Here is a 21,683-nt window from a genome sequence, read left to right as displayed (position 1 = left end):
GACACTCAACTTTCCTGCAATCCGCACGTAGCGAGGTCTGCCTGTCCCCCCCACAACGCTCGCAATGGCTCCGAAGCGCAAGCGTACCAACACCTTGTCTGGGTCGTCCGCAGCCACAGGCACCGCCGCCCAAGCGCCGCCCGTCGACGTCGCCCAGCCCTCATCCCGCGATGCCTCTGGCGAAGACACCGAGGACCCGGTCCTCCAGGAGCTGAAGCAGCGCCAGCAAGTGGAGACGGGCAACGCCGCCGGCGCCGCCTCTTCGTCGACGAAGCGCGGCCGCTCGAGCAGCAAGCCGGATGCCGGCGACGACAACGAACGAGACGACGACGACGACGACGATGACGACGATGCGCCGGCGGCCAAGGCCGCCCGCACCGAGAGGAAGGAGCGGACCAACGAGGAGAAGGCCGTGGAGGGCGAGAACGGCGAGAAGGGCAAGATGAGGATGCCCGACCCGCCGCGCGCGGGCCTGGTCGATCCGGTGGGCTACAAGACCAACCCGCCGCCCGAGGGTCGTGCGGTGCGTGTGTATGCGGACGGTGTCTTTGATCTATTCCATCTCGGGTATGTTCACACACACGGATTTCCCGACCCGGTGGTTTTTGTTTCTTTTTCTCCCGTCTTTGGTGATGGGTTGTGACGATGTGAAAGAGAATGCTGATGCGGCCGGATGGTGCAGACACATGCGACAGCTCCAGCAAGCTAAGATGGCCTTCCCCAACACGTATCTGCTCGTAGGTGTCACGGGCGATAAGGAAACCCACAAGCGTAAAGGACTCACCGTCATGTCGGCGCGCGAGCGGGCGGACAGCGTCAGACACTGCAAGTGGGTGGATGAGGTGGTTGAAGACTGCCCGTGGGTGGTGTCGCCTGAGTTCCTCGCGCAGCACAAGATCGACTACGTTGCGCACGACGACATCCCGTACGGTGCGGACGAGGGCGACGATATCTATTCTTCCATCAAGAAGGAGGGTAAATTCCTCGTTACGCAGCGGACCGAGGGTCTCAGCACGACTGGCATCATCACGAAGTAAGTTTTGCCCCGAAAATTTTTGGTGGGTCGATGAGGGAAGTGAAAAAGAGCATGATTCTCATACCACCGGGCATCTGGCAGGATCGTCCGCGACTACGACCAGTACATCCAGCGGCAATTCAAGCGGGGCGCGTCGCGCCAGGAGCTGAACGTGTCGTGGCTGAAGAAGAACGAGCTGGACCTCAAGCGCAACATGACGGAGCTGCGGGACAACATCAAGAGCAACTGGACGACGACGGGGCAGGAGCTGGGCAAGGAACTGCGCCAGTTCTGGCAGACCAACATCAGCGGGAGCAGGCCCGCCAGCCCCGCCCGCAGCCCAGCCGCTACGCCCAGTCGGGAGACGCCACCGACCCTGAAGCGGCACCTCAGCCACCTGGACACCGCGGGCAGCCTGAGAGGCTCGAACAACGACCGGGCGAGCGACTTTGCGGCTGGGTACAATTTGGGTTTGATCAGCAGCGTCAGAGGATGGGTACGTACATGAGAATCTTTTTTTTCCCCCAGTGCTCACTCAGTTCGGAAACACCCCCACCCCCACACAGCTCTCTCTATTGAAAACAAATGAAGTTTTTCCGCTAACAGACAATCCAGATGGCGCGCAACCGACGGAACCTGCGCGAAAGCGACCCCAACAGCCCGGGTGACAGCGAGCCGGAGAGCTCCGGTGAAAGGAGCCCTAGGAGCCCTGTCGGAAGGAACGGGAAAGCTAGCACTGAAGTGGGGGCGCGGCATTAAATAAGTCTTGTCAAAAAGAAGCTGTTGTCGGGAGGGAGGGCGGCGCAGGAAGAGCTAAGTGGGAAAGCTTCTTTATCGGCGTCGTTGCTGCTATTGATAACAGCTTCCTGTGGTTTTTTTGCCTCAACGACGTTTGGTTTTTGAACCTTTTTTTTTTCGTCCTTACTACTTTCCTTACATAGACTGGACAAACGAACGAAAAGAAACAAATGACGTTTTTCTTTTGGGGGCTTTTTCGCTGTTCCTGTTACCCTTTGCCTTTCTTAATTTTATTCTTTTCTTGATTTCGGCCCTTGAGGAGTGTTTTCTCTCGTCTATTGTGGTGTGTGTGTGTGCGTCTGTTTGGTTTATTGGTCAGAGTATGGTATGCATGCCTAGTCTGTCTCCTTTTCACTATTTGTTTTTGGTTGGGAGAGGAGGTTTTGGTTGAGGTTTCCTCCGCGACTGTTGTATGATTCCTCTTCCTACGATATATCTCCCATGTAGTTGTGTCTGAGCTGAAGGAAGAGGGGGGGGAGGAGATGGAAAGGGACGAGAGAAGCAGGTTTGAATGCTTCTCTTGAGAGTGCTATGCCCGCAGTAGTATGTCGTTTTTGGGCCTCAGATCAATGCTAATGTCAAACGTCTGCGATATCCCTGGGCTTTTTTTCGGCCGTCCCGTTGATGTGATGTGCGTGTATATGCCCCGGTAATGTTGTTTTTGGAAAGATGAGATGATTGTGAAACGTCTCGGTTGTGAGACAGACCTGCAGATGCTGGAAGATTTTCCTTTCCACCTGGGGGCTTTGTTGTTTCGTTGAGAGGTGTGTGCGCGGGGCGGTTGCGTCATGTGGTGTGGCTTCTTGCATGTATTCATCATGCATGCGTGCGTCTGTGTTGTGGGTTGATTTCCTTGTGTCTTTTTTTTATTTTGTTTCTTCTCCCTGAATTCTACGCCTGTTCGTTCTTTTTGCGAAGGTGCGAGGGAAAGCAAGAAAGGAAGGAAGGAAGGAAGGAAGGAATAAAGAAGGGAAAATTAAGAAAGGGAAAGAGGGAAAGGAAGAGCGTCATTGCGGAAAGAAGCAGGATGAGCAAGCAGGCAATGCAACAGTCCCGGCATTCCATGCCGCTTATGCCATGCATTTGCCTATGCTCACTCCCATCCTGCCGGCAGCCGAGATTCGCAGATACATGGTGGTCGTAATTGCCCTGGAAATTTGTTCCAGACCGCGCAGAGCAGGTTTGACGCCGCGGCGGTTTGTGTGTCACTGGAAGATAGCGACTATGGGTATAACAGGTGCATGGCAGCTGCTGTCTCGTTCACCAAGTATTCAAGACAAAAGAGAACGACACCAACGATCAGAACAGCACGCCCAAACCAAGCTAAACCAAGAAAAAAGGACCCCATGTGCCACATCACCTTCGCCCACGCCTCCTGCGGCTGCCCGCCCTACCCATGCGAACCGTACTACGTGCTTTGCGAAATTTCAAAAGCGGGGACGGCCCTGATGGCAACAGCAACGGCAACGGCAACGGCAACGACGTCGGCAACGACATCGACGGCGGCGAACATGTCGATGAGGAGACGATCGATGACGGGCACAAGGATGGTGGTGACGTCGCCGCCGCGACGAGCTATCGGGCGAGTGCCGTCGCTGCCGTCGCTGCTGCCGAAGGCTTGCCCGCAGGGGACGAGGCGGGTGTTGGTTGCCAAGACGGAGGCGCCGTGTGGGATGTGTTTGGGGGGTGACCGTGGAGGAGGGGCTGGTCAGGATGAAGGAAGGGCAGTTTGAAAGAGCTGGATTCTCTGAGAGGAGCGGTTGAGAGACGAGAAGAGGGGTGCAGTGCTGACAGATGGGATGGGACGGTGAGGTAGGTAGTCGAAGTGTTGAGGGGAAGCGGCTTTACGGCTCTTTTCTATGGGAGAGTTCAAGATTTCGAGCGTGAGAGAGGAGGTGGTCATTGCGGATTTTACTATGCGGGGACAGCACGAGGTTAGATGGGCCCGTCAGTGTGGATATTGGCGTCGAGTAGAAGATTTGTCTATGTGGTTTTGTCCCTCTTCACGATGGTACCAGTGCTTCAAGAAACACTGAAGATAATATACTGAGCAATGCAAAATTCAATATCGCTTCCCGTAATTTCAAGGTTGCCTATTCCAATTTGTTCAAGAATTGTGGTTGGTTGCGTAGTAGGGGGGCTGCTTTGAGTAAGTGATAGCTGTCATTGGAGAAGATTGAAGTGATTTGGTACGGACGACCTTATTGAATATGACGCGATCCAAGCAGAAAATTGTAGAAGTATGGTGAGCGGAGTGAAACTTGGCAAGAGGCCAATAAAGAAGGGGAATAGCGAAGTGTAAATGTGCCCTGGTTGAAGTGGACACAGCCTCAGGGATCGGCAGGTTTAGTATTGCAAGACTGCCGGACGAGTCCCATGGTTCGGCAGGCCCCGAGAGAGTTTCCGCGTGCAGCAGGCTCCTCGCTAAAGCCTGCCGGATTCAGAGTCTATTACACAGCGATTGGCCGGCTGTAAGCATAGAGAAAGGTCACTTCTATGGTTCTCTACAGGATAAAACTTCTTCCCTTTATTGTTGATGTCAGATGCGCGTGGCACAGTGGCGGCCCATTCCTTCGGAGGCGACGAACAAGCCGAACGTGCAAGGGCAGTGGCTAGCCGCCGCCGCATCCCGAGCGCCCGACACTTTCCACTGCACTGCAAAATATGTTTCAAATTCCTCGGCTCGGACGCAGTCGCGCGCGAGTTCCACTCCTTCCTCTGCGTCTCTGAAGAGACACGCATCTCGCAGGCATATCAAGTGTGCCGCAAAAGCAATTTCATCGCAGACGCCTCCGCCGAGCGGGGGAGGGCAAGGGACGCTACGTTTCCTGTTCCGGAAACGGAAATAAAGCCAATGCCTATACGGCGGGAGGCTTAGCGCACGTGGAGCAACGCCTCGCGCTCATGGCCGCGGCGCCCGCCAGAGAGGTTCTGGAACGCGAGTGCTTCGTATATAACAGCCCATGGCGCTACAATCTCAACTTTAATCCTTAACCTTCCACGTCGACCCCTTTGAACCCTCTGTTCTTACCGTTTCGCCTGCTCTTCTCTCCATAATGAAGCCGTCGGGTTTGTTCTCAGCAGCGCTGGCCCTTGTCGCTACCAACGCCTCCACGAAGACGCTTGCTGCCCCAGTGCGGCGTGCGTCGCAGGAGCTACCTGGTGGTGCACTGCTCCACCTGGAAGCTGCGCACGCCCACCGTTCAGATCAAGCGCCCATCGTCGACCATGGTCCAAAAACGCCGGCAGCTTCCGTCTCCTTTGATGCACCGAAACTCGCAGCCACTTCGACGCAGCCGGACGTAGCACCAGAAGAGGACTTTGTTGAAACCATCGGCGATGATTTCGACGCCAAACATCAGGAAATTGAGGATTTGGTGCTCTCCATAAAAGGCATGTGTAAACAACCCAGGTACAAATGAGTAGCCAACTAACCATCCTTCAGAATCGCGTGTTCGGGAATCTCTGCTGGAGGAGGACTTGGACTTCAAGATCCGTTATGCCGATTTACCAGACCGACCGATCGATGATCCGACGCGATGGATGGCTGCGAGGGAGTTTGCCAAGTCTTGAAAGACAACAGTTCAGGAATGCAAGAATGATCAACACCCAGGCTGCCATATCTCCGCGCCATTCCTCCCGCTCTTGTAATGAAGATCAAGCTGGAATGCCTTGAGCTTCTTGGTAGCGTTCCCTCCAAACACCAGACAACGCCTACTCAATCGAGCGCATCCTTCCGATCGGCCCTACATTCACCTCTCCATATCACCACGCTGCGTCCGCTTCGGGTTGGGCTGGGTTCCTTCAGCACAGGGGCGTCATCCGTCGTCGTGCAGGACAACTTCCCATTTACGAACTCGCAAGCCTCTCAGGCATACCAACTACATCTTTACTTCGAGAAAATCACTACCACACCCGTCTGCGAAGTTCTTTCTTACCTCACCTGAGGATGACATGACAGGATGAACGCGAAGTGGGGCTGGTCCACGGTGGCAATGTCATACTCGGGTCCTCGTGTTCGCTGTTGAACTCGAGCTTATTGCCAAATTAAAAGCAAGGACGTACAAGAGGGGTTTCTGTAGAACGAGAGGGTAATCAACTGGCTAAAAGATCCATATATCTCGTCGAAGGCCTTCATAATTGGATCATGGAAGGTTTCAGTCGGGTTTGTAGAAGTAAACATCAATGAATAGGAAGACTTTGCTCAACAGCTTACTATGGACTCCTACATAACATGGTTGGTACATAAGAAAACAAGGGTATCATTCTCAATACAGATACATCTTCTCAGACTGTACATCCTTCGAATCCTGCTGGAACTTTTCGCTTTCATAGTCCGAAAGCCTCGCGAGCCCAATCCTCTTGAAAGCCCGGCGACCTTCAGCCTCTCCGATAAGCTGCAGCAAGAGACAAATGCAGTCCGACGGAGACTGCTTTGTTCCCCCCTCGCCAGTCGAAGCAGGCATGCAAAATATCTTCGCGCCAGCCTCAAACACATCGCCGTCATCCGTCGGACTGTCCAGATAGACGTCGGTGTACATGTCCATGAACGACGGCGCCTTGCCGCCGCTCACCCACCATCCGTACGGCGTGATGAACACGGGCTCGATCTCGTGCAGCTCGATCTGGACGACGCGAGCATCGAGCAAGAGCCGGCACCCGGTGCCCTCGACCAAGCCGAACTTGTTCCTGCTGTCCACGTATTTCATCTGCACGTCCTCGACGCGGAACAGCAGGTTCTGGTCCCTGTACTCGCCGCCCACGACGCCGTCGGGCACGTCCAGCGCCGCCCACGAGAAAGAAGGCGCGCGTCGCGGGTAGCGCCGCGTGCCGTTGTGGATCCAGCCGTCCTCGAACCGCGGCTCGACGCGCCAGAGGAGCTGGACCTCCAAGTACTCTCGCCACATCCCGGCAACGTACGGATGTTGTTGCGGCAGTTGTCTCTGCTGCGGGACCGGCGGCCACCCAGGGGCGAGCTTCGTGTCGAAGAAGAACTTGGCGAGGCCCGCGAGCGCCATCAGCTTGTCTCCCTGCCTGGACAGTTCCTTCTGCGAGTACATCTCGACGATCCGCTTCCACAGCTCGTAGTGGTGGAGCCGTCTCGGCGCGACGACGACGACGTCGTCGTCCTCCTCCTTCTTCTCCAAGTCTCCATTCACATCCTCCAAGCTGGCATCCGGCAGCGACGCCTCCTCGACGGGCTCCAGATCCTTCACCCTCTCCTCGCTCACGATGACGCCCGACTTGAGCTGCAGGCCGGGCACGCCGTCGGGATAGCGCTCGGTGCAGCAGCGCTCGGAGCACTCCCACGCGAGCTGGCCGTCGGCGCAGAAATGCAGGACCCGCGGCGCCAGCAGCCGCTCCTGGTACACCCACGCGCGGCGGTTGACGGCCGCGTCCTCGACCAGGTCGTCCCACAGCGCCACGTCCACGACCGAGCACCGCTTCACGTGCTGCTGCTGCTTCTTCTTCTTCCATCGCAAGCACCCCAAGACCGCCCCTACGCCGGCCTTCACGCACGCCTTTAGCGCCCTCCGCCGCCGCCGCCGCGCCCCCCTCCCCCGATCATAACCACCGCCGTCCAGCTCGTCATCTTCGTCGTACTCGTCCTCGTACCCGTCCCCATCCCCATCCCCATCCAGCTCCAGCAACCCCCGCACATCGACCCCGACCTCATCCTCCCCCAACGCCGCCGGATTCCTCTCCCGAAACAACCCCACCTCAGCCGCCCCACCCGCACCACCACCACCAGCCGCGTCGCCACCATCACCAACAGCCGCCGAAATATTCAAATACGCATTCCGATACACCCTGTCCATCTCCGCCGCCTGGACGCGCCAATCCTCGTCCGCGCCCAGCGCGTCGGCGTCGGCGTCGGACTGGCGGACGAAGGCGGTCGGCGTCTCCGCTTGGACGACGCACAGCGCGTCGATCCACAGGTAGCGCACGCCGGGCAGGTGGCTGGCGAAGACGGCGGCGTCGCGGAAGGTGGCGGGGAGGGAGGCGAGCGCGATGCCGGCGGTCAGCAGGGCTTGGCGGTTGCTGGCGAGGAGGCGGGGCGTCGTGGTGGTGGTGGTGGGGGGCGAGGGCGAGCCCCAGGTGTGGCTGAGGGTTACGTAGCGGTTGGTGGAGGGGTCGGTTTTTTGCCAGTGCGGCGAGCGGGTCTCGAGGAGGTGGATGCGGGTTTGCGGGTTGATGGGTTCGATGGGGTCGCTGGGGGAGGAGGGGGAGGAGGAGGCGATGGCGCGCTTGATGCTGTCGAGGTCGAGGAGGCGGTGGGGGTAGTATTGTTCTTGTCTCGTTGAGGGAGAGGAGGAGGGAGAGGAAGAGGTCGGGTCGGCGCATTTGCAATTCGAGAGCCAGCGCTGGGCGAGCTCGAAGACGGCAGGGGAGTGCGTGTGCGCCGCGTGCTGGTGCGGGTGCTGCGTCTTTCTTCTCCTGATGAGACCCCACCACGAATTCGCTGTCGATGCTGCATGATGGCGTCAGATTCTTGTAGAGCGGTTTGGGTTCACTGGTGGTGACCTACTGCGTGGTCTCAGAGCGAAGGTCCGCATCCACCTTCCATCCAGCAGGAAGTCCAGCGAGTAGTAGCCGCGCTTCCACTCCCTGCCGCAGATGGAGGCCAGCGCGGCTTGCAGATGGATGTTTTGGTCTGCTGCTCCCAAATCGATGAAGTGTTCTCGCTCCAGCTGCCTCGCCAATGCGGAGCATATCGAGCAACCGCTCTCGGCGGCCTCGCGCAGGGTTGAGATGCGCCGGTGGTGATCGAAGCGTAGCTCGACTCTGCGGTTCTCCCGTAGGCCTGCTTGGTGGTGCAGCATCCGGTAGCAGGTGTCGCAAAGCATGGTGTGGTGTGTTTGGGGCAAAAGACAAGACAGAGATGTATCGCAGTCGGCCGTGAAACAAAACCCGATGATAAGATTGAGGCAAAGGATGATTTTGGCGAGAACTTATATCAGTCGCGGTGGTGGTTCGGATGGCGCGGAGCACCTACCGTAAGCGCCGTCCGACGTGATTGTCGTGGTGGGGAAGTTTTCAGCGAGCGGGCGGCACGCACCGTTTGCCGGGCGGTTGATCGACGCGGAGCTCCGCGCGTCTACCATGGTCAGCCGATTGGACGCTGAATCGGAAACAACAGGGCTCCATCGCTCCCATTCGACAATCCTAAAAAAAGGTGACTGGGGAAGTCGCTCGTGCCTCGTGCAAAAGGAGATAGGCGTATCGACTTCTCCACTGACTGCTGACGGTCTGGACCACCCAAGTGGACGATGCGTATGACCTCGATTTAGCACGCGCTCGCCGGGATCCCCCACTGTTACCGATACTTTGTGGATCTCCTTTCCCGTTTTACTGTTTGCGTATGATCAAGGACGATGTGCCGGGGGGCCTTTCGCTATCATGTGTTTGGCCTTATCACGCGTTCGACGAACCATTCGGCCCTGAAGTGACGACCGTTGCGGTGAGAGAATGCCGTATGTGGTGTATGCTAGTCAGCAGACGTGAGAGGTGGTTGGTGATCTGCAAAACAAACCAAGTTGCTGCAAGCGTGTTGCTTCCGCGTCCTGGTCAGTGCTGGAGAGTATAGTCAACAACGCAAAGTTGCACGGGGTAAAAACAAAGGAAAAAAGTGGATTCAGATAACCGTGAGGGCGCACCATCGCGGATGATGGTATGAAATGGTGTGTCCGGTTCCTATAGGCTGAGGGACATGCATGTCCGAAGTCGAAATCCACACCTACCACATGAACCTCTGCACCACCCCGGGCTCCTGCGGCCACACGAACCCCCAGTTCAGGAAGATGTACCCCGTCACCACATTCACGATCAAGAACCATGCCGTCTCCACCCACAGCGCCTTGTTGTGCACCTCGTCCTGTCCCTCCCTGCTCCCGCCATCCTTCTCCCCCTTGTTCTTCGCCGCAACCCCGAGCACCATATCCTTCCCGGCCGAGTTGATCGGAAAATGCAACCTCCACATGATCCACGGCACGATGAAGTACCGCGGCTCCACCAACGGCGCCGTCACCAAATTCAACGACGTCGTCGCCAACCACACCAACACAAAACTCGCCTGGCACCCTTCCTCGACCAGATCCTCGCTCTTCACGCCCTCCGGTAGATCCAGCTTCTTTTTCTTCTCGCCCTCCATCTTGTCCAGCTCCTCCTCCTTACTCTTCTGCTCTGCCTTTCTCTCCGCGTCCTCCCCCTCCTCCTGCGCAACAGGCACGGCCTTGATCCTCTCCGCAACGGCCAACCGCGACCCCGATCCCAGCGCCTGCACGCACGCCCACGCGCCCAGCACGTACGCCGGCGCCGCCGCATACCGCAGCGCCGGGTGCAGGCGCAGGATGCGGAAGACGTAGAAGACGTAGTGGCGGTTGTCGGCGAGGGTGAAGGGGTGGACGATGGTGTTAAAGTGAACGGCGGCCAAGGCGACGACCGTCCACGCCGCCAGGACGCCTGCGCGGGGCAGGAGCTGCCTCTGGCCGGGCTTGACGAACGCGGCGAGCGGGGCCGGGACGAGGGTCGGCGGGAGGATGGCGAGGAGGGTGGAGAGGATGGAGGGGAGGAGGATGGGGAAGGAGAAAAAGAGGGTGTAGGGCCAGATGTAGAGCATTTGGGGCGTGTGGAGGGTGGCGATGTGGTTTGATTTGTCGCCTACGCAGTGGGGGGGCGGGGTGTCAGCGGTGGCAGGTTCTTTGTAGGAGGTGAGGGTTGCGGGGGCGTACCGAGGACGACGCCGCCGTTCCAGGCTACGAAACCGCCGAACAAGGCGATGAGGGCCGTGTAGGGGGCGATGGAGTAGATGACTGTGACTGGATTCCGTATCGCGGCTACGGCGAGGGAAATGACCATCTTGAGATAGTCTGAAGTATCGAATTAGTGTCTCGTCGGTGGCGTTCGAACGGTACACGGCTCCTTACCCTCGACGAACGCGTAGCGCACCGGCCTGTCGTATACAGACATATACAGCAAACTGTTCTTGAGCACGTCGCCAACCGTGTCCTCCTTGGCGTCCTCGGGCGTGGGGCGTGCGGACTTCTTGAGTGCCTGCACGAGGGCCAGGCCGGCCGGGAAAACGGCAACCCAGAAGATGTTCGTTTGCCTGAAGAACAGCGCTGCGGCACCGAGGACGACAGTATTGACTACTGATGGGAATTTCATGAATTTGCCGCGCTCTTGCTGGGTTCGGAGCGCGAAGAAGTAGCTCAGCAGCACGAAGAATGTTGACGGAACATCGGTGTAATAGAGTCCGAAGAAGAAGAACAATGGCGGGAAGAGACAAATGTTGAGAGCCGTGTGCACCGCATTGGTGAAAAGAACAGCTTTCTTTCTGTCGGATGGGGCAGTGATTTCGGCAGTGCTCCTCTGCTTGAGAAGACCATAGAGCCGAGCGAGAATGGAGAAGGAGACTTGAGCAATGAAGAGGGCAAAAGAGCAATTCAGCGCGCGAAGGACGTAGATGTCGCAGCGACCAGTGATGCGAAATACGAGATATGAGAGAAGGTAGCTTTCAAAGTGTCAGCAGGAGTCCAACGTCTTGGTAGATGTGCTTTGCATACAGCCCGGGAGGGGTGGTGATCTTGGGATCCCAGTGGGCGAAATTCCCACTACAGTAGACCTGTGCTTGGCCAACATGGAAGACCTCATCCTGAAGCTTCGGTAAGTATTTGGACACTGCTCCGATTTCTTTTTCGACGTACCAGGTACGGTTCTGGGACGGCGTCAGAAGTTTTCGAGAGCCATTCCCAAGACGGAATGAGGAGCAAGGTGAAGCCTAGAGCCAGGACCTTGAAGCTGGCGGACGGGTCCATTCTTGATGCCGGCAACCCACTCAATTGACACTAACGGATGACCCAAGAGTGTGGAAGGGGTGGAAGCCGGCAGGCATTGGCGCAGTCCGCGAAGCCCGTTCTCGCGGCTAAATCTCGGACCGGCTTTTCAGTCGCGTCGCCCTTGACGTACTGCCCGCAGCGGACGCGTCGCGACACCATCACCAACCCTCTCTACAACCATGGCGCTCCCCTTACCGCCAGGACTGACGCCGGCCGAAGTCACATTCCTATGCGAAATGGAACTCGTGACCGTGATACCACGCCAACGCCTCGAGAGCCTCGACCTGCTAGGAGTGAGTAGCTAACCCCGCCGAAAAAAAAAAAAAAAACGCAGCTTCATATTCCACCCATATAGAATCCCAATCTCTAGTACGTCCGTCCGTCCGTCCAACGCCCAAACTACGACGAACCACCGCTGACCAATTCATCTCCCACAGGGTCCCACACCGCCCCTCACCCCACCCCACCGCGCCGACATCCCCCTCTGGCTCGCCCTCCTCCTCAAACGCCAACGCCGCGCCAACATCCTCCCCCCGCCCTGGCTGCACCCGGCCTCGCTCGCCGCCATCCTCGAGTTCGAAACCGAGCACTCCCCCGACGCCTTCTCCCCGCCACCACCCCTCCCTCCAACAACAACAACAACAACAACCACACCCACACCCACCAACCGCCTCCCCACAACGACAACAACAACAACCTCCACCCCCCTCCCCACCTCCCCGCCCTTCCTCCCCACCGCCACCTCCACCTCCCCCCCCACCGCCCTCCCATACCACTGGCTCGAGCTCGGCGAAATCCTGCTCGACGCCGCGCCCGACGACTTCCACCACCACCACAGCAGCACCAGCGACGACGGCAGCGGCGGCGGCAGCAGCAGCAGCGGTGGCGCCAACACGGTCCGCCGCCTGATGCGCGACCTGCGCGAGGTGCGGCTGGCGAAGCTGCGGGCGGGCGTGGACGTGCTGGACGCGGGCGGCGGGGTGCGGATGAACGGGGTGGGCGGGATGGAGGTGGCCGAGGGGCGGGGGTTCATCGGGGGCGTGGTGGACGGCCTGAGGCGGATCGGGGCGAGCAGGGAGGGGGCGAGGAGGGAGAGGGAGGGGGAGGGGGAGGGGGAGGAGGCGGAGAGGGGAATAGGAGGAAGGACGGGGATGGGGAGGACGGGTGGTAGTGGTGGTGGTAGTGCGGGGTATTATGACGATGATGATGATGAGATGGATTTGTGATGAGCGGCGGAGGGGGAAGAAGAAGGAGGTAAAAACAAGGAGCGGAAGTAAAAGGCGGCGTGTTTCTGTGCTGGAACAAAGGTCTGGCGTTAAGGATATGGAGATTATACACTTGACATCGGTTCCACTGGAGGTGTGCAGTGAGTGGTCCTTTTTGCATCAGGTAGTTAGAGAAGAAAAGTATGAGACATGAGAAAACTTGAAACGGTTCAGTACGTGAGAACAGCATTGGCAATTGACGTCAGCCTCAGCAAGTTCCCAAGAATTCATTCTGGGGTAATTGATCTGCTGGGAAACAACTCTAGCATCGTGAGAATCCTTCAAGACTTGGCTGGACGAACTTCCCGTTGAAGCTTGTTCGGAAGACATGCGAACCAAAACCACAGGATATGTATTAGGATGAGCTAGCTGTTCATGCCCCGTAAGTTCCAGTATACCATGGGACACCACAAGATCACAAGCACAGCACCCATGCGTAAAGGCACCAGATGAAGCGGGAGCGCCAAACACACGACCTTCGGACGGTCTCTTCATTTCACCCTCGTGCTAGCGAACGAAAGAAAAAAAGAGGTCCAAGCAAAAGATTCCCCAGCCCAGTCCTCTAGCCAGTCCATTTGACGCCTCCCATGTGCATCGTCCCAGGAACTTTCTTCTGTTTCACGAAACTCGTTCGTTCGTTGGTATAAAAAGATTCCCATTTGTTTTTTTCATATCCCGAGACTTCGAAATCAAGCCCGCCGTCCCCCCTCCTCTCCGACCGTTTTGACAAGAAAAACCGCTCTTAGAGAAGATTTCTCGACATCTAAGCGTCCTCGACGACGGTGGTGTTGAGGCCCTTGGGGTTCTTGACGTTGACGGCCTGGACGTACGAGTACAGCTTCTCCTTGGCGCCCTCCTCGTCGTTGCGCTTGCGGCTGATGCGCACGCGCAGGCGGAACGGCACGCCCTTGATGCCCGACTCCCACACCTTCTTGTTCAGCTGCGGGTCGAGGCGGACGTCCGAGGTGCCCATGGCCTGCGTGGCGAAGGCGCGGATCTCCTTGATGGCGCGGGGGGCCCGCTTCTTGAAGGAGACGCCGTGGACCTAATGCGTGCCGAGGATTTCCGAATCAGTCTTCCGCCCAATGCCACACAAAAAGAGGATTTGGTGTGACCATTGATTTGGACTTCACCAAACTGATGTTTTTGTGGAAAGGTTGTTTTTTCAAGAACGTACACGCTTGTGGAGGTGGATGGTGTACTCGCGCGCGACAACGTCGGAGATGGCGCTGCGCTGCTTGCCAGCGGACTTGGTCTTGGTGGACATTTTCTGTCGGTGAAGGCGGGACTTGTCAGCTATCGAACGATGGCGATGGCACGCGGCGGTATCGTGCGTTGCGAAACGTGCTGAAACGCAGCGGGGATGGGGGCCAGGCTTACTGCGAGGAGGAGAGGGTGCTGTCGGGGAGGATTGTCGAGGTTGGTCGTCGCGGAGGTCGAAAAGTTCGCTCCTGGGTATGCGCAGAAAGGTGGTGTGGGCGGGCGTCTCGCTTACCGAACGCCGGCTAAACGTCGCTTGAACTATCCTTGCAACACTTTCGGCTCTGCCCAGCGCAGTACTGTGTAGTTGTACACGGCACGACCTGTACCCCTCTTGCTTTATACCATTTGTTGATTGCGATCTCACGATAGCACGATAGGGGTGCCTGATCGAGCACGGAAGGCGGTCATGCGCTCCTATGCTTCCCGTCACGGTTCACCGGCAGTTCAGCAGGCCCCCCGCACTCGCAAACAACGCCAGGCTCTCAGTTCACAGAAGCATCTTTGCATCGCTCAAAACAAGAATAGGACTAATTAATAATAACGTACACGTTCATGCGCCCATCCCCGAAGTATTCCGTGAACGACCATCCTATGCCTGCGAGCCGAGAAGGAATTCCAAAATTTCCCCAGACTCCCCGCATTTCCTATACAAAGTGTACAAACCTCAAGACCCTGAACGCGGTGCTACGAATTGCCCAACTCCCCAAGACCCAGTCCAATGCCTCGTGGAGTACGCCGTTATCAGTACATCGTAAATTCAAAGCGCCTGAAACCATGGCCCCTCGTTGACGCAAGTCGTCCGTCCAGCCCCTCGCGTATCGTAATAATGAACATGCAAGGGACGTGCTGATGAGCGCCCCTCGCTCCCCTTCGTCGAGAGATGCTGATTGTCGGAATATCCTTAACGATGTCCAATAAGGTCAATGCCGTCGAGAATGTCATCTCCGTCGGCATCTTCGAGCTCCTCGTCCTCGTCTTCATCGTCGTCATCCATGCTGTCGTCGCTGTCTTCTTCTCCATCGTCGTCGTCTTCGTCCTCGTCGGCATCGTCCATCTCGTCATCCGATCCGCCCAACAGCCGGCGAACAGGCGACAAAGACCTCACTCGTTGCAGCATCTCGAACGGCGAGAAGGATGATCCGTCGGCGGATGCAGGCCGCATGGCCGCCTCTCTTTCACGTGCTTCACGCTCCTCTCGTTCCGCAAGCAGAAAGTAAGACCCGGACGTCCTGCGCTCGACGGTGTTTGTTACCGGTGTAAGACACGAACGAGGGGACGACGGTGTAGTCGTAGAGTCAGCGGCGCCAAGGTCTCGCTCAGGCCCGTTGCGGGAAAGTAGCCGTAGCTCGTTGGTGTTGAACGACTCGCAATGGGTGCATTGGTTACCGAGCCAGTGATACTGTGCTGTAGACTTCACGGAGCAATCGTTGCAATGGACGACGACTTTGGTATCTGCAAACTGCGCCGGCATCGGTTGACTGTCGACTGCATCACGGACTTTGCGCCACTGCAGTTCCATGTTGACAGCACTCTTCTTGCACATGGGACACTTGTAGTCAGTCTGCATGTAAGCGTCGTAGCAGTTACGATGCATGTAGTGGCCACATTTCATCGCCACGACGTCGGTAGACGAGGTGAACATGTAGTCCTTGCATATGGGGCAGTCGGCATCTGTAGCCCGTTCAATACACCGATGGTCTTCGGCGAATTTGATACTGATGCAGACGTTGCATTTCTGACCCCTGTTAGCCTGACATCCACGTGCTTTGAAAAAAATTTAACCCACCTTGCAATGGATAAAGTCCTTCCCAAGGCCTTCTCCGCGCCGGCAAATGCCACAGTCGGCGCAGTGATAGATGCCCTTGGCGCTGTCGTTGTCCCAGAGCTTGCAAATGTCACAGTAATACCATGCCGTCCGCGCATGACATGACCGGCAGAATTCCCCTGCCGGTTGCGGAGTTGCGCACAACATGCAGAACATGCTCCTCGTCTTCTTCCGGTTGAGATGGTGGTTTTCGCTTTCATCATGGCAATGGCGGCAAGTGTACCAGCGGTTGCAGTCGAAACACTGGATCTTGACATTCCTCTTGTAATGTTTGCAGCCGTAGATGGGCCCCTCGTCGTCCACCTCATCCTCGTCCATGCGAGCATGAGCGTCTACTCCGTATTCTGCCTCGTCGTCGGGATAGAACGTAGACTTCAGATCCTCGGCCGTGAGGTTGTACGGGTTGTCACCATCGTACAGGGAGTATACGGAGTTTGGAGACGAGATGTGCATCTCGGACCGCGTCGAGCTCGGAGTGAAGGGTCGCTCGTTCGACATGATGCTCGACGGCGACGGCGGGCGCGGGGCATGGCTGTGGCGGGCATGGTATCCCTCGGTCATCAGGGAGTGCATGCGCCTGGCCTTCTCGTCGCTCGGGACGCCGAGGCTGCGGATCTCATGGATGCGCAGGCGCATGAGGCGCATGCCATCGTCGGCAGGCAAGGATTCGGACATTTTGACCTCAGCAGAGGCGACGCCGGCCGGAGGGTAGCTCATTGCACGGGCAGGGTCTCGGCCGGTCTGATGGTTGGCGGTTGCGCTACCCCACGGAGGGCGGCCGGCGTCGGGGGAATCCGCAGCTACTGGGCGAAAGGGTGCGGGGATGCCGTGGGCGGGATTGCTGGAGCGCTCGTCCTCGAGGGGCAGGCTTGCGGTTCGAGATGAGGCAGCGGTGGTGCTCGCTGGCAATTGCGTGAGCCGAGCATGACCTGCGGCAGCGGTGGACCTAGGAGGATCTTCGGGCGACTCGTGGGCAGGCTCGGGGGTGTGGACAGTGGCGAAGTCGGAGCGCTGCGAGGGCGCGGTCGCGGTCGCGGTCGCGGTCGCAGGGGGCGCGGGCTGAGGGCTGCCGGCGGCGCCTGCTACAGACTGCGACGCTGCTGCGCCTTGGAGGCAGACATGGCCGGCGGAGAGGCTCGTCGCCTCGCGGCGCGGCGATGGATAGCTCCCGCTCACACGTGATGGACGGCGGGATTCGTCAGGGATCGCCGTTGATTCGCCATGGCTACCCGGCCACTGGGAGGCTGTGGCTTCGGAGAATCGGCGAGCGTGGCGGACGACGGGCTCGATGATGAAGGACGAGATGAGGTTGGTCATGAGGAAGCGTAGGATGGCCAGGAGGCCGGCGAGGCAGGCGACGACGAGCTGGAAACTGGGAACAGAGGGGGGCGCGGTGCTGGAGAAAGCAGCACTCCAACGTGACACGCCGCCGCCCGGCAGCACTACTGCCAGGAGGTGCAGGTCCACACATTTGGCCGGTGGCGCTGCGGCCTTCTTGCGCGCTGGCGGGCCTTGGCGGGCACGGCGGGAGCCTCTGGTCGCCGGCCCACGCGTTGTGGGTTGTGCTGAGTTCGAGATTCCTCGGTACGTGGCCATGCCGCTTGCAGCTCGAGCGGAGCCTGCCTGCCTGCCTGCCTGCCCGTCCGCGCCCGCAATACATAAGGAAACTTGACATGCAGGCCACCCTGCTTGCTTATCTTGCAGCGGCAATAACAGTAATAATCCCAACAGACCCGATTTTCACGCCGCACCGCGGAGGCGATCGTCGTGCGGGCGCCCCTGTCATGGTGGAGTTCTTGCGGCGCGTCAGCCCGTGTCCCCGGCCTTGCACAGGGCTGAGCCAACTCCCCGGTCAGAGAAACCATCACCACCAAGAAGCGGGCGTCAAGACGGCACGACCGGGATAAATTCTGTCTGCTCTCAGACGGGCAAGTGGATCAGCGTCCTTTCTGCACCGGCTTTCCGAAACGGGCTCGTCGGGCGTATTTGCGGAACCTGGAGCCGCATTGGCACTTTGACACACCGACCTTCGCCAGGCGCCACAACTCGGCCATCATGGATTCGCGTCAAGCCAGGCACTTGCGCATTATTATTGAGGGTCCAGATTCGTTATGCTGAAGGATGCTGGCTGATAGATTATTGATGACGGGCATGTCAGACGTAAGCTGACGGGTTCTGATGAAAGCCACAACCGCGGAACGAGAAAAAGGCACAGGCTTGGAACACCACCACCAATGAGAAGGTGAAACAGACTCTGGGATTGTAGGCAGTACTTCAAATATGCAATAACGCACCCGCGCATGTACCCAGTACAATTCTGCTGATTAATATGACGCACGCCTCCAGAAAATTTCCCAACAGCCTCCGGACCAGGGCCAGCCCTGCGGCAGGGCCAAGGTGGGGCCAACATTTTGTCAGGCACCCGCCCCCACCACCACGTACCACTCACCTCTGTCCACCGTGATCCACGAAAAGAACGAAAGGAAAAAAGAAAAAAAAAAGAAGCATATCCACAATCTCCAATCAGCAGTCCTTGCTCACGAGAGCAAAAGGCGAGAGTGAGGAAGTAAGAGACGACAAAAAGAAAAAAAAGAACCACAAAAATGGACGGCCCCACCCTCGACCTCGACCTCGACCTCGACCCATTCGACTCCCTCCTCTCCCTCGAAGACCAATACTACACCGAAGGCCACGCCCTCGGCGTCGCCGACGGCTCGCGCGCCGGCCGCATCGAAGGCCGCGTCTTCGGGCTCGAAAAGGGCTTCGAGAAATTCGCCGCCATGGGCCACCTCCACGGCAAAGCCGCCGTCTGGGCGTCCCGCCTACCACCACCACCACCACCGAAGAACAACAACAACAACAGCGAAACCCCCCAGCACGCTCCCCCGAAACACGACGATCCCACCACCACGACAGCGCCTTCCCTCCCCCCACTGCAGGCCGGCAGCAACACCAACACTACCAATCCCCGGCTCGCCAAGCACATCACGACGCTGCACGCGCTGACGGAGCCGGCGAGCCTGTCGACGCAAAACGACGAGGAGGGCGTCGCGGACTTTGACGACCGGCTCAAGCGCGCGCAGGCCAAGGCCAAGATTGTGGAGAAGCTGGTCGGCGAGGGACAGGAGGTGGGCGAGCTGCAGAGCGGCGCTGGTGATGTCGCCGCTGCTGCTGCTGTTGCTGCGGATGGCGGTGGTGGTGGAGCGGGCGCATCGACGGCGGCGGGGGCAGAGGTGGCGCTCAGGGCCAAGGCCAAGGGCCCGAGGAGGATTGGGGTGAAGATGGTTCAGAAGAGGAAGGATGGGGGACGGGGCGAGGAGAGGAGCATGGAGGATTTTGGGGCGCCGGTGAAGGATGGGCGGTCTTGAGAGAGTTGGCTCGTGGGGAACGGAGGTCCAACTCTCTCTCTCTCATCGTGCCTGTGCATAGCAACAGCCAACAGCTCCCGCGGCCGCGACACGATTATATCCTGCAGGACCCTGCTTCGCTTACAGACCACGGCACCGGGAAGTCAAGGCAGCACGCACTCGGTGCAACGACAACACACCGCAAACGGAGTTATCTTTGGACCGCAGAAGGCAAAGTACCATTACGAACGGACATGCGCCATGTGGGGTATAAAAAATAATATGAGCATATGCAGCATTGTGGGGTATAAATGCAGGCTATGAGTAGGACCTGCTGGGGGAGCAGACAACCATCGCTGTAGTCCATCTAATGTACAAATGCCCCGCGCGCGCAACCTCAGCTGTGCCTTGTCCCGACTTGAGAAAAAAGCTTCGAAAAGCTGATATCCAGTCGGAGCAGATCCGCGCCTCGCGAGATAATGGAAAAGGTTGAAGAGAAAGAATGCACCGAGTTGGAGAAAGCGCCGTTTCTAGAACGCAGGCGTTTCCGGGCCGTACCTGCGCACCCTCATGGCGAACCGCAACGTGCACGGATCCATGCAAAAGCCTACTTTCCCGCAGTCAAGGGCTTCTCAGGAGGAGGAGGATGATGACGAGCGCCAGGTTTGCGGACTTCCAGGGAGCAGGGTGTTTACAGAAGGGCGATGGCGCCGATAGCGAAGGCGCCGAGGGCCATGAAGCCGACGTTCTGGATCTTGTTGGGGGCGTCGTTGGTGGGGGCCGGGGTGGTGGTGGAAGAGGAGCCGCTGCTGGAGCCGGAGGAGGCGCCGGGGGTGCTGACGGAAGAGCCGGGGGTGGTGACGGAGCCGGTAGCGGAGGCGCTGGAGGAACCAGACTTGGTAGCAGAGGCCGAGGCCGAGGCAGAGGCAGAGGTAGCTGGCGCGAAGCGGATGGTTAGACCCTTTGTGCATCAGAGACAAAACGAGGCGGCAACTTACAAACGGTGACACCGGCTGCCTTGCAGACGGACGAGTAGGCGGTCATGGCATCGGCCTTCTCGGAGCCACAGTTGGAAGCGATGTCGGACTGGATGCTGTCCTTCTTGCAGATGGTGGCGACGTCGTTGGGGTTGGGCTCCGAGCCGATGATGCTGATCAGGCAAGCTGGCGGGGTGGCAGCAGCAGCGATGTTGACGAAGCCCAGGAGGGCGACGACGAGGAAGGTGAGGAACTTGGCAGAGAACATGGTGGTGGATATCTTGCAGATGGTGGTAGGGAACGGCTGGAGTGAGGCGCTAGTGGAGCTGGTGAAGGATAAGGACGGTGGTGAGGCGGCGATCGGCGAACCAAAGGAGTGTGGTGAGGACCGGGAAAGGCACGAAGGTGGTGTTTCTGGGTGGTGTTTCTGGGGGGCTTTAATGGAACGCGACGGGCGGCTGCAGGGCTCGCGCGCCCGGCCAGCCAATCAAGCCTAGCGCTGCCTCACAAGGCTTGGCGGGGGCGGGTCTGCGTTTGATCAGCGCAGCAGCGGAGGATCTCCATGCCCTGCTCGCCCAATCGTTCGCTCTCTGCTGCGCTGAGCCGCCCCGTCACACCGTGAGCTGTCGTCGCCGTCGTCGGGGCTTCAAGAACACGGTTTGCCCATGCAATTGCGGCGCATGTCGTGCGTTTGCTCTGGCTGATCTTGGCAGCTGCTCGTATTTATATACCCCCATTTCGCACCGGCGGCGATCACGGTTAAATATACGCTTCTCCATGATCCTTAACGCTAATAGGAGAGTCCAACACCCACCACCCACCACCTACCACAAAGGAGGAGCTTACTGTTTGCATCCACTTTCCAGCCAACACCGCAGCCCTCTCCTTTGCTCACGTCTCGGCGTATCATAAAGAACCCTATACTCACAACAAGCGACTCAAAATTCCGAGGGCGTCCGTGCACGGGCCTAGAGATAATGCGTCGCTCGTGTGGAGATTATGCTCACTTTCATCATAAGAGAGACCGTATACGTCTGGCTTGCGATCGGTTCCCGTGGCGATTGTGTTAAGCTATCTAGAGGTGTGAGTAGACCTGACTGTTGTTGAGATTTGCCTATTCGTGCACGGCTAGATTTTCACCTCAGCGGCTGCTGGCAGGGATGATCAAGCCAAACTCCACCACTCCTTCCACATTCTAAGGCCAACATTGATGGTAGCCTAGAGTCCCAGGCAGCATGTAATCTGTATCTCAGTCGTATGGAGCAGACGAAGTCAATGTTGAAGATTTAGAATGTCTGACTTGACTGTTCAATATGGCGTTTAACACTACAATTGTCAACTGTGTGTAATTTAA

At 58.1% G+C, this 21,683-nt stretch overlaps 9 protein-coding genes across 9 annotated transcripts; 4 read left to right on the top strand and 5 right to left on the bottom strand.

Moving 5' to 3' along the window:
* Positions 1–64: 64 nt before the first annotated feature.
* BKCO1_2900087 (cholinephosphate cytidylyltransferase) lies at positions 65–1,774 on the top strand (the record flags this gene model as incomplete). The annotated part of the gene is made up of 4 exons (XM_020273849.1): positions 65–567; positions 683–1,033; positions 1,118–1,511; positions 1,631–1,774. The coding sequence occupies 4 exons, from the start codon at positions 65–67 to the stop codon at positions 1,772–1,774; spliced, it is 1,392 nt and encodes a 463-aa protein (XP_020129832.1).
* Positions 1,775–3,209: 1,435 nt separating this feature from the next.
* Positions 3,210–3,503, top strand: BKCO1_2900086 (uncharacterized protein; the record flags this gene model as incomplete). The annotated part of the gene is made up of 1 exon (XM_020273848.1): positions 3,210–3,503. The coding sequence occupies one exon, from the start codon at positions 3,210–3,212 to the stop codon at positions 3,501–3,503; it is 294 nt and encodes a 97-aa protein (XP_020129831.1).
* Positions 3,504–6,081: 2,578 nt separating this feature from the next.
* BKCO1_2900085 (heterokaryon incompatibility) lies at positions 6,082–8,661 on the bottom strand (the record flags this gene model as incomplete). Its single annotated transcript, XM_020273847.1, has 2 exons — positions 6,082–8,285; positions 8,343–8,661. The coding sequence occupies 2 exons, from the start codon at positions 8,659–8,661 to the stop codon at positions 6,082–6,084; spliced, it is 2,523 nt and encodes an 840-aa protein (XP_020129834.1).
* An 890-nt stretch (positions 8,662–9,551) lies between these two features.
* On the bottom strand, positions 9,552–11,631 carry BKCO1_2900084 (alpha-glucosyltransferase alg10; the record flags this gene model as incomplete). The annotated part of the gene is made up of 5 exons (XM_020273846.1): positions 9,552–10,474; positions 10,546–10,683; positions 10,741–11,327; positions 11,380–11,468; positions 11,521–11,631. The coding sequence occupies 5 exons, from the start codon at positions 11,629–11,631 to the stop codon at positions 9,552–9,554; spliced, it is 1,848 nt and encodes a 615-aa protein (XP_020129833.1).
* Positions 11,632–11,831: 200 nt separating this feature from the next.
* On the top strand, positions 11,832–12,878 carry BKCO1_2900083 (dna replication complex gins protein psf2; the record flags this gene model as incomplete). Its single annotated transcript, XM_020273845.1, has 2 exons — positions 11,832–11,945; positions 12,090–12,878. The coding sequence occupies 2 exons, from the start codon at positions 11,832–11,834 to the stop codon at positions 12,876–12,878; spliced, it is 903 nt and encodes a 300-aa protein (XP_020129828.1).
* An 802-nt stretch (positions 12,879–13,680) lies between these two features.
* Positions 13,681–14,184, bottom strand: BKCO1_2900082 (60s ribosomal protein l31; the record flags this gene model as incomplete). The annotated part of the gene is made up of 2 exons (XM_020273844.1): positions 13,681–13,962; positions 14,095–14,184. 2 exons carry the CDS (start codon positions 14,182–14,184, stop codon positions 13,681–13,683), a joined length of 372 nt encoding a protein of 123 aa, XP_020129827.1.
* Positions 14,185–15,081: 897 nt separating this feature from the next.
* Positions 15,082–17,601, bottom strand: BKCO1_2900081 (chy zinc finger domain-containing protein; the record flags this gene model as incomplete). The annotated part of the gene is made up of 2 exons (XM_020273843.1): positions 15,082–15,915; positions 15,967–17,601. The coding sequence occupies 2 exons, from the start codon at positions 17,599–17,601 to the stop codon at positions 15,082–15,084; spliced, it is 2,469 nt and encodes an 822-aa protein (XP_020129830.1).
* Positions 17,602–18,608: 1,007 nt separating this feature from the next.
* On the top strand, positions 18,609–19,373 carry BKCO1_2900080 (uncharacterized protein; the record flags this gene model as incomplete). Its single annotated transcript, XM_020273842.1, has 1 exon — positions 18,609–19,373. One exon carries the CDS (start codon positions 18,609–18,611, stop codon positions 19,371–19,373), a length of 765 nt encoding a protein of 254 aa, XP_020129829.1.
* A 670-nt stretch (positions 19,374–20,043) lies between these two features.
* On the bottom strand, positions 20,044–20,597 carry BKCO1_2900079 (gpi anchored cell wall protein; the record flags this gene model as incomplete). The annotated part of the gene is made up of 2 exons (XM_020273840.1): positions 20,044–20,288; positions 20,351–20,597. 2 exons carry the CDS (start codon positions 20,595–20,597, stop codon positions 20,044–20,046), a joined length of 492 nt encoding a protein of 163 aa, XP_020129856.1.
* Positions 20,598–21,683: the final 1,086 nt, after the last annotated feature.

Source organism: Diplodia corticola (assembly GCF_001883845.1).
Source record: "Diplodia corticola strain CBS 112549 chromosome Unknown scaffold29, whole genome shotgun sequence".
Classification (NCBI taxonomy): domain Eukaryota; kingdom Fungi; phylum Ascomycota; class Dothideomycetes; order Botryosphaeriales; family Botryosphaeriaceae; genus Diplodia; species Diplodia corticola.
The sequence above is the reverse complement of the archived record's forward strand: the minus strand, read 5'-3'. Positions and strand labels throughout refer to the sequence as shown.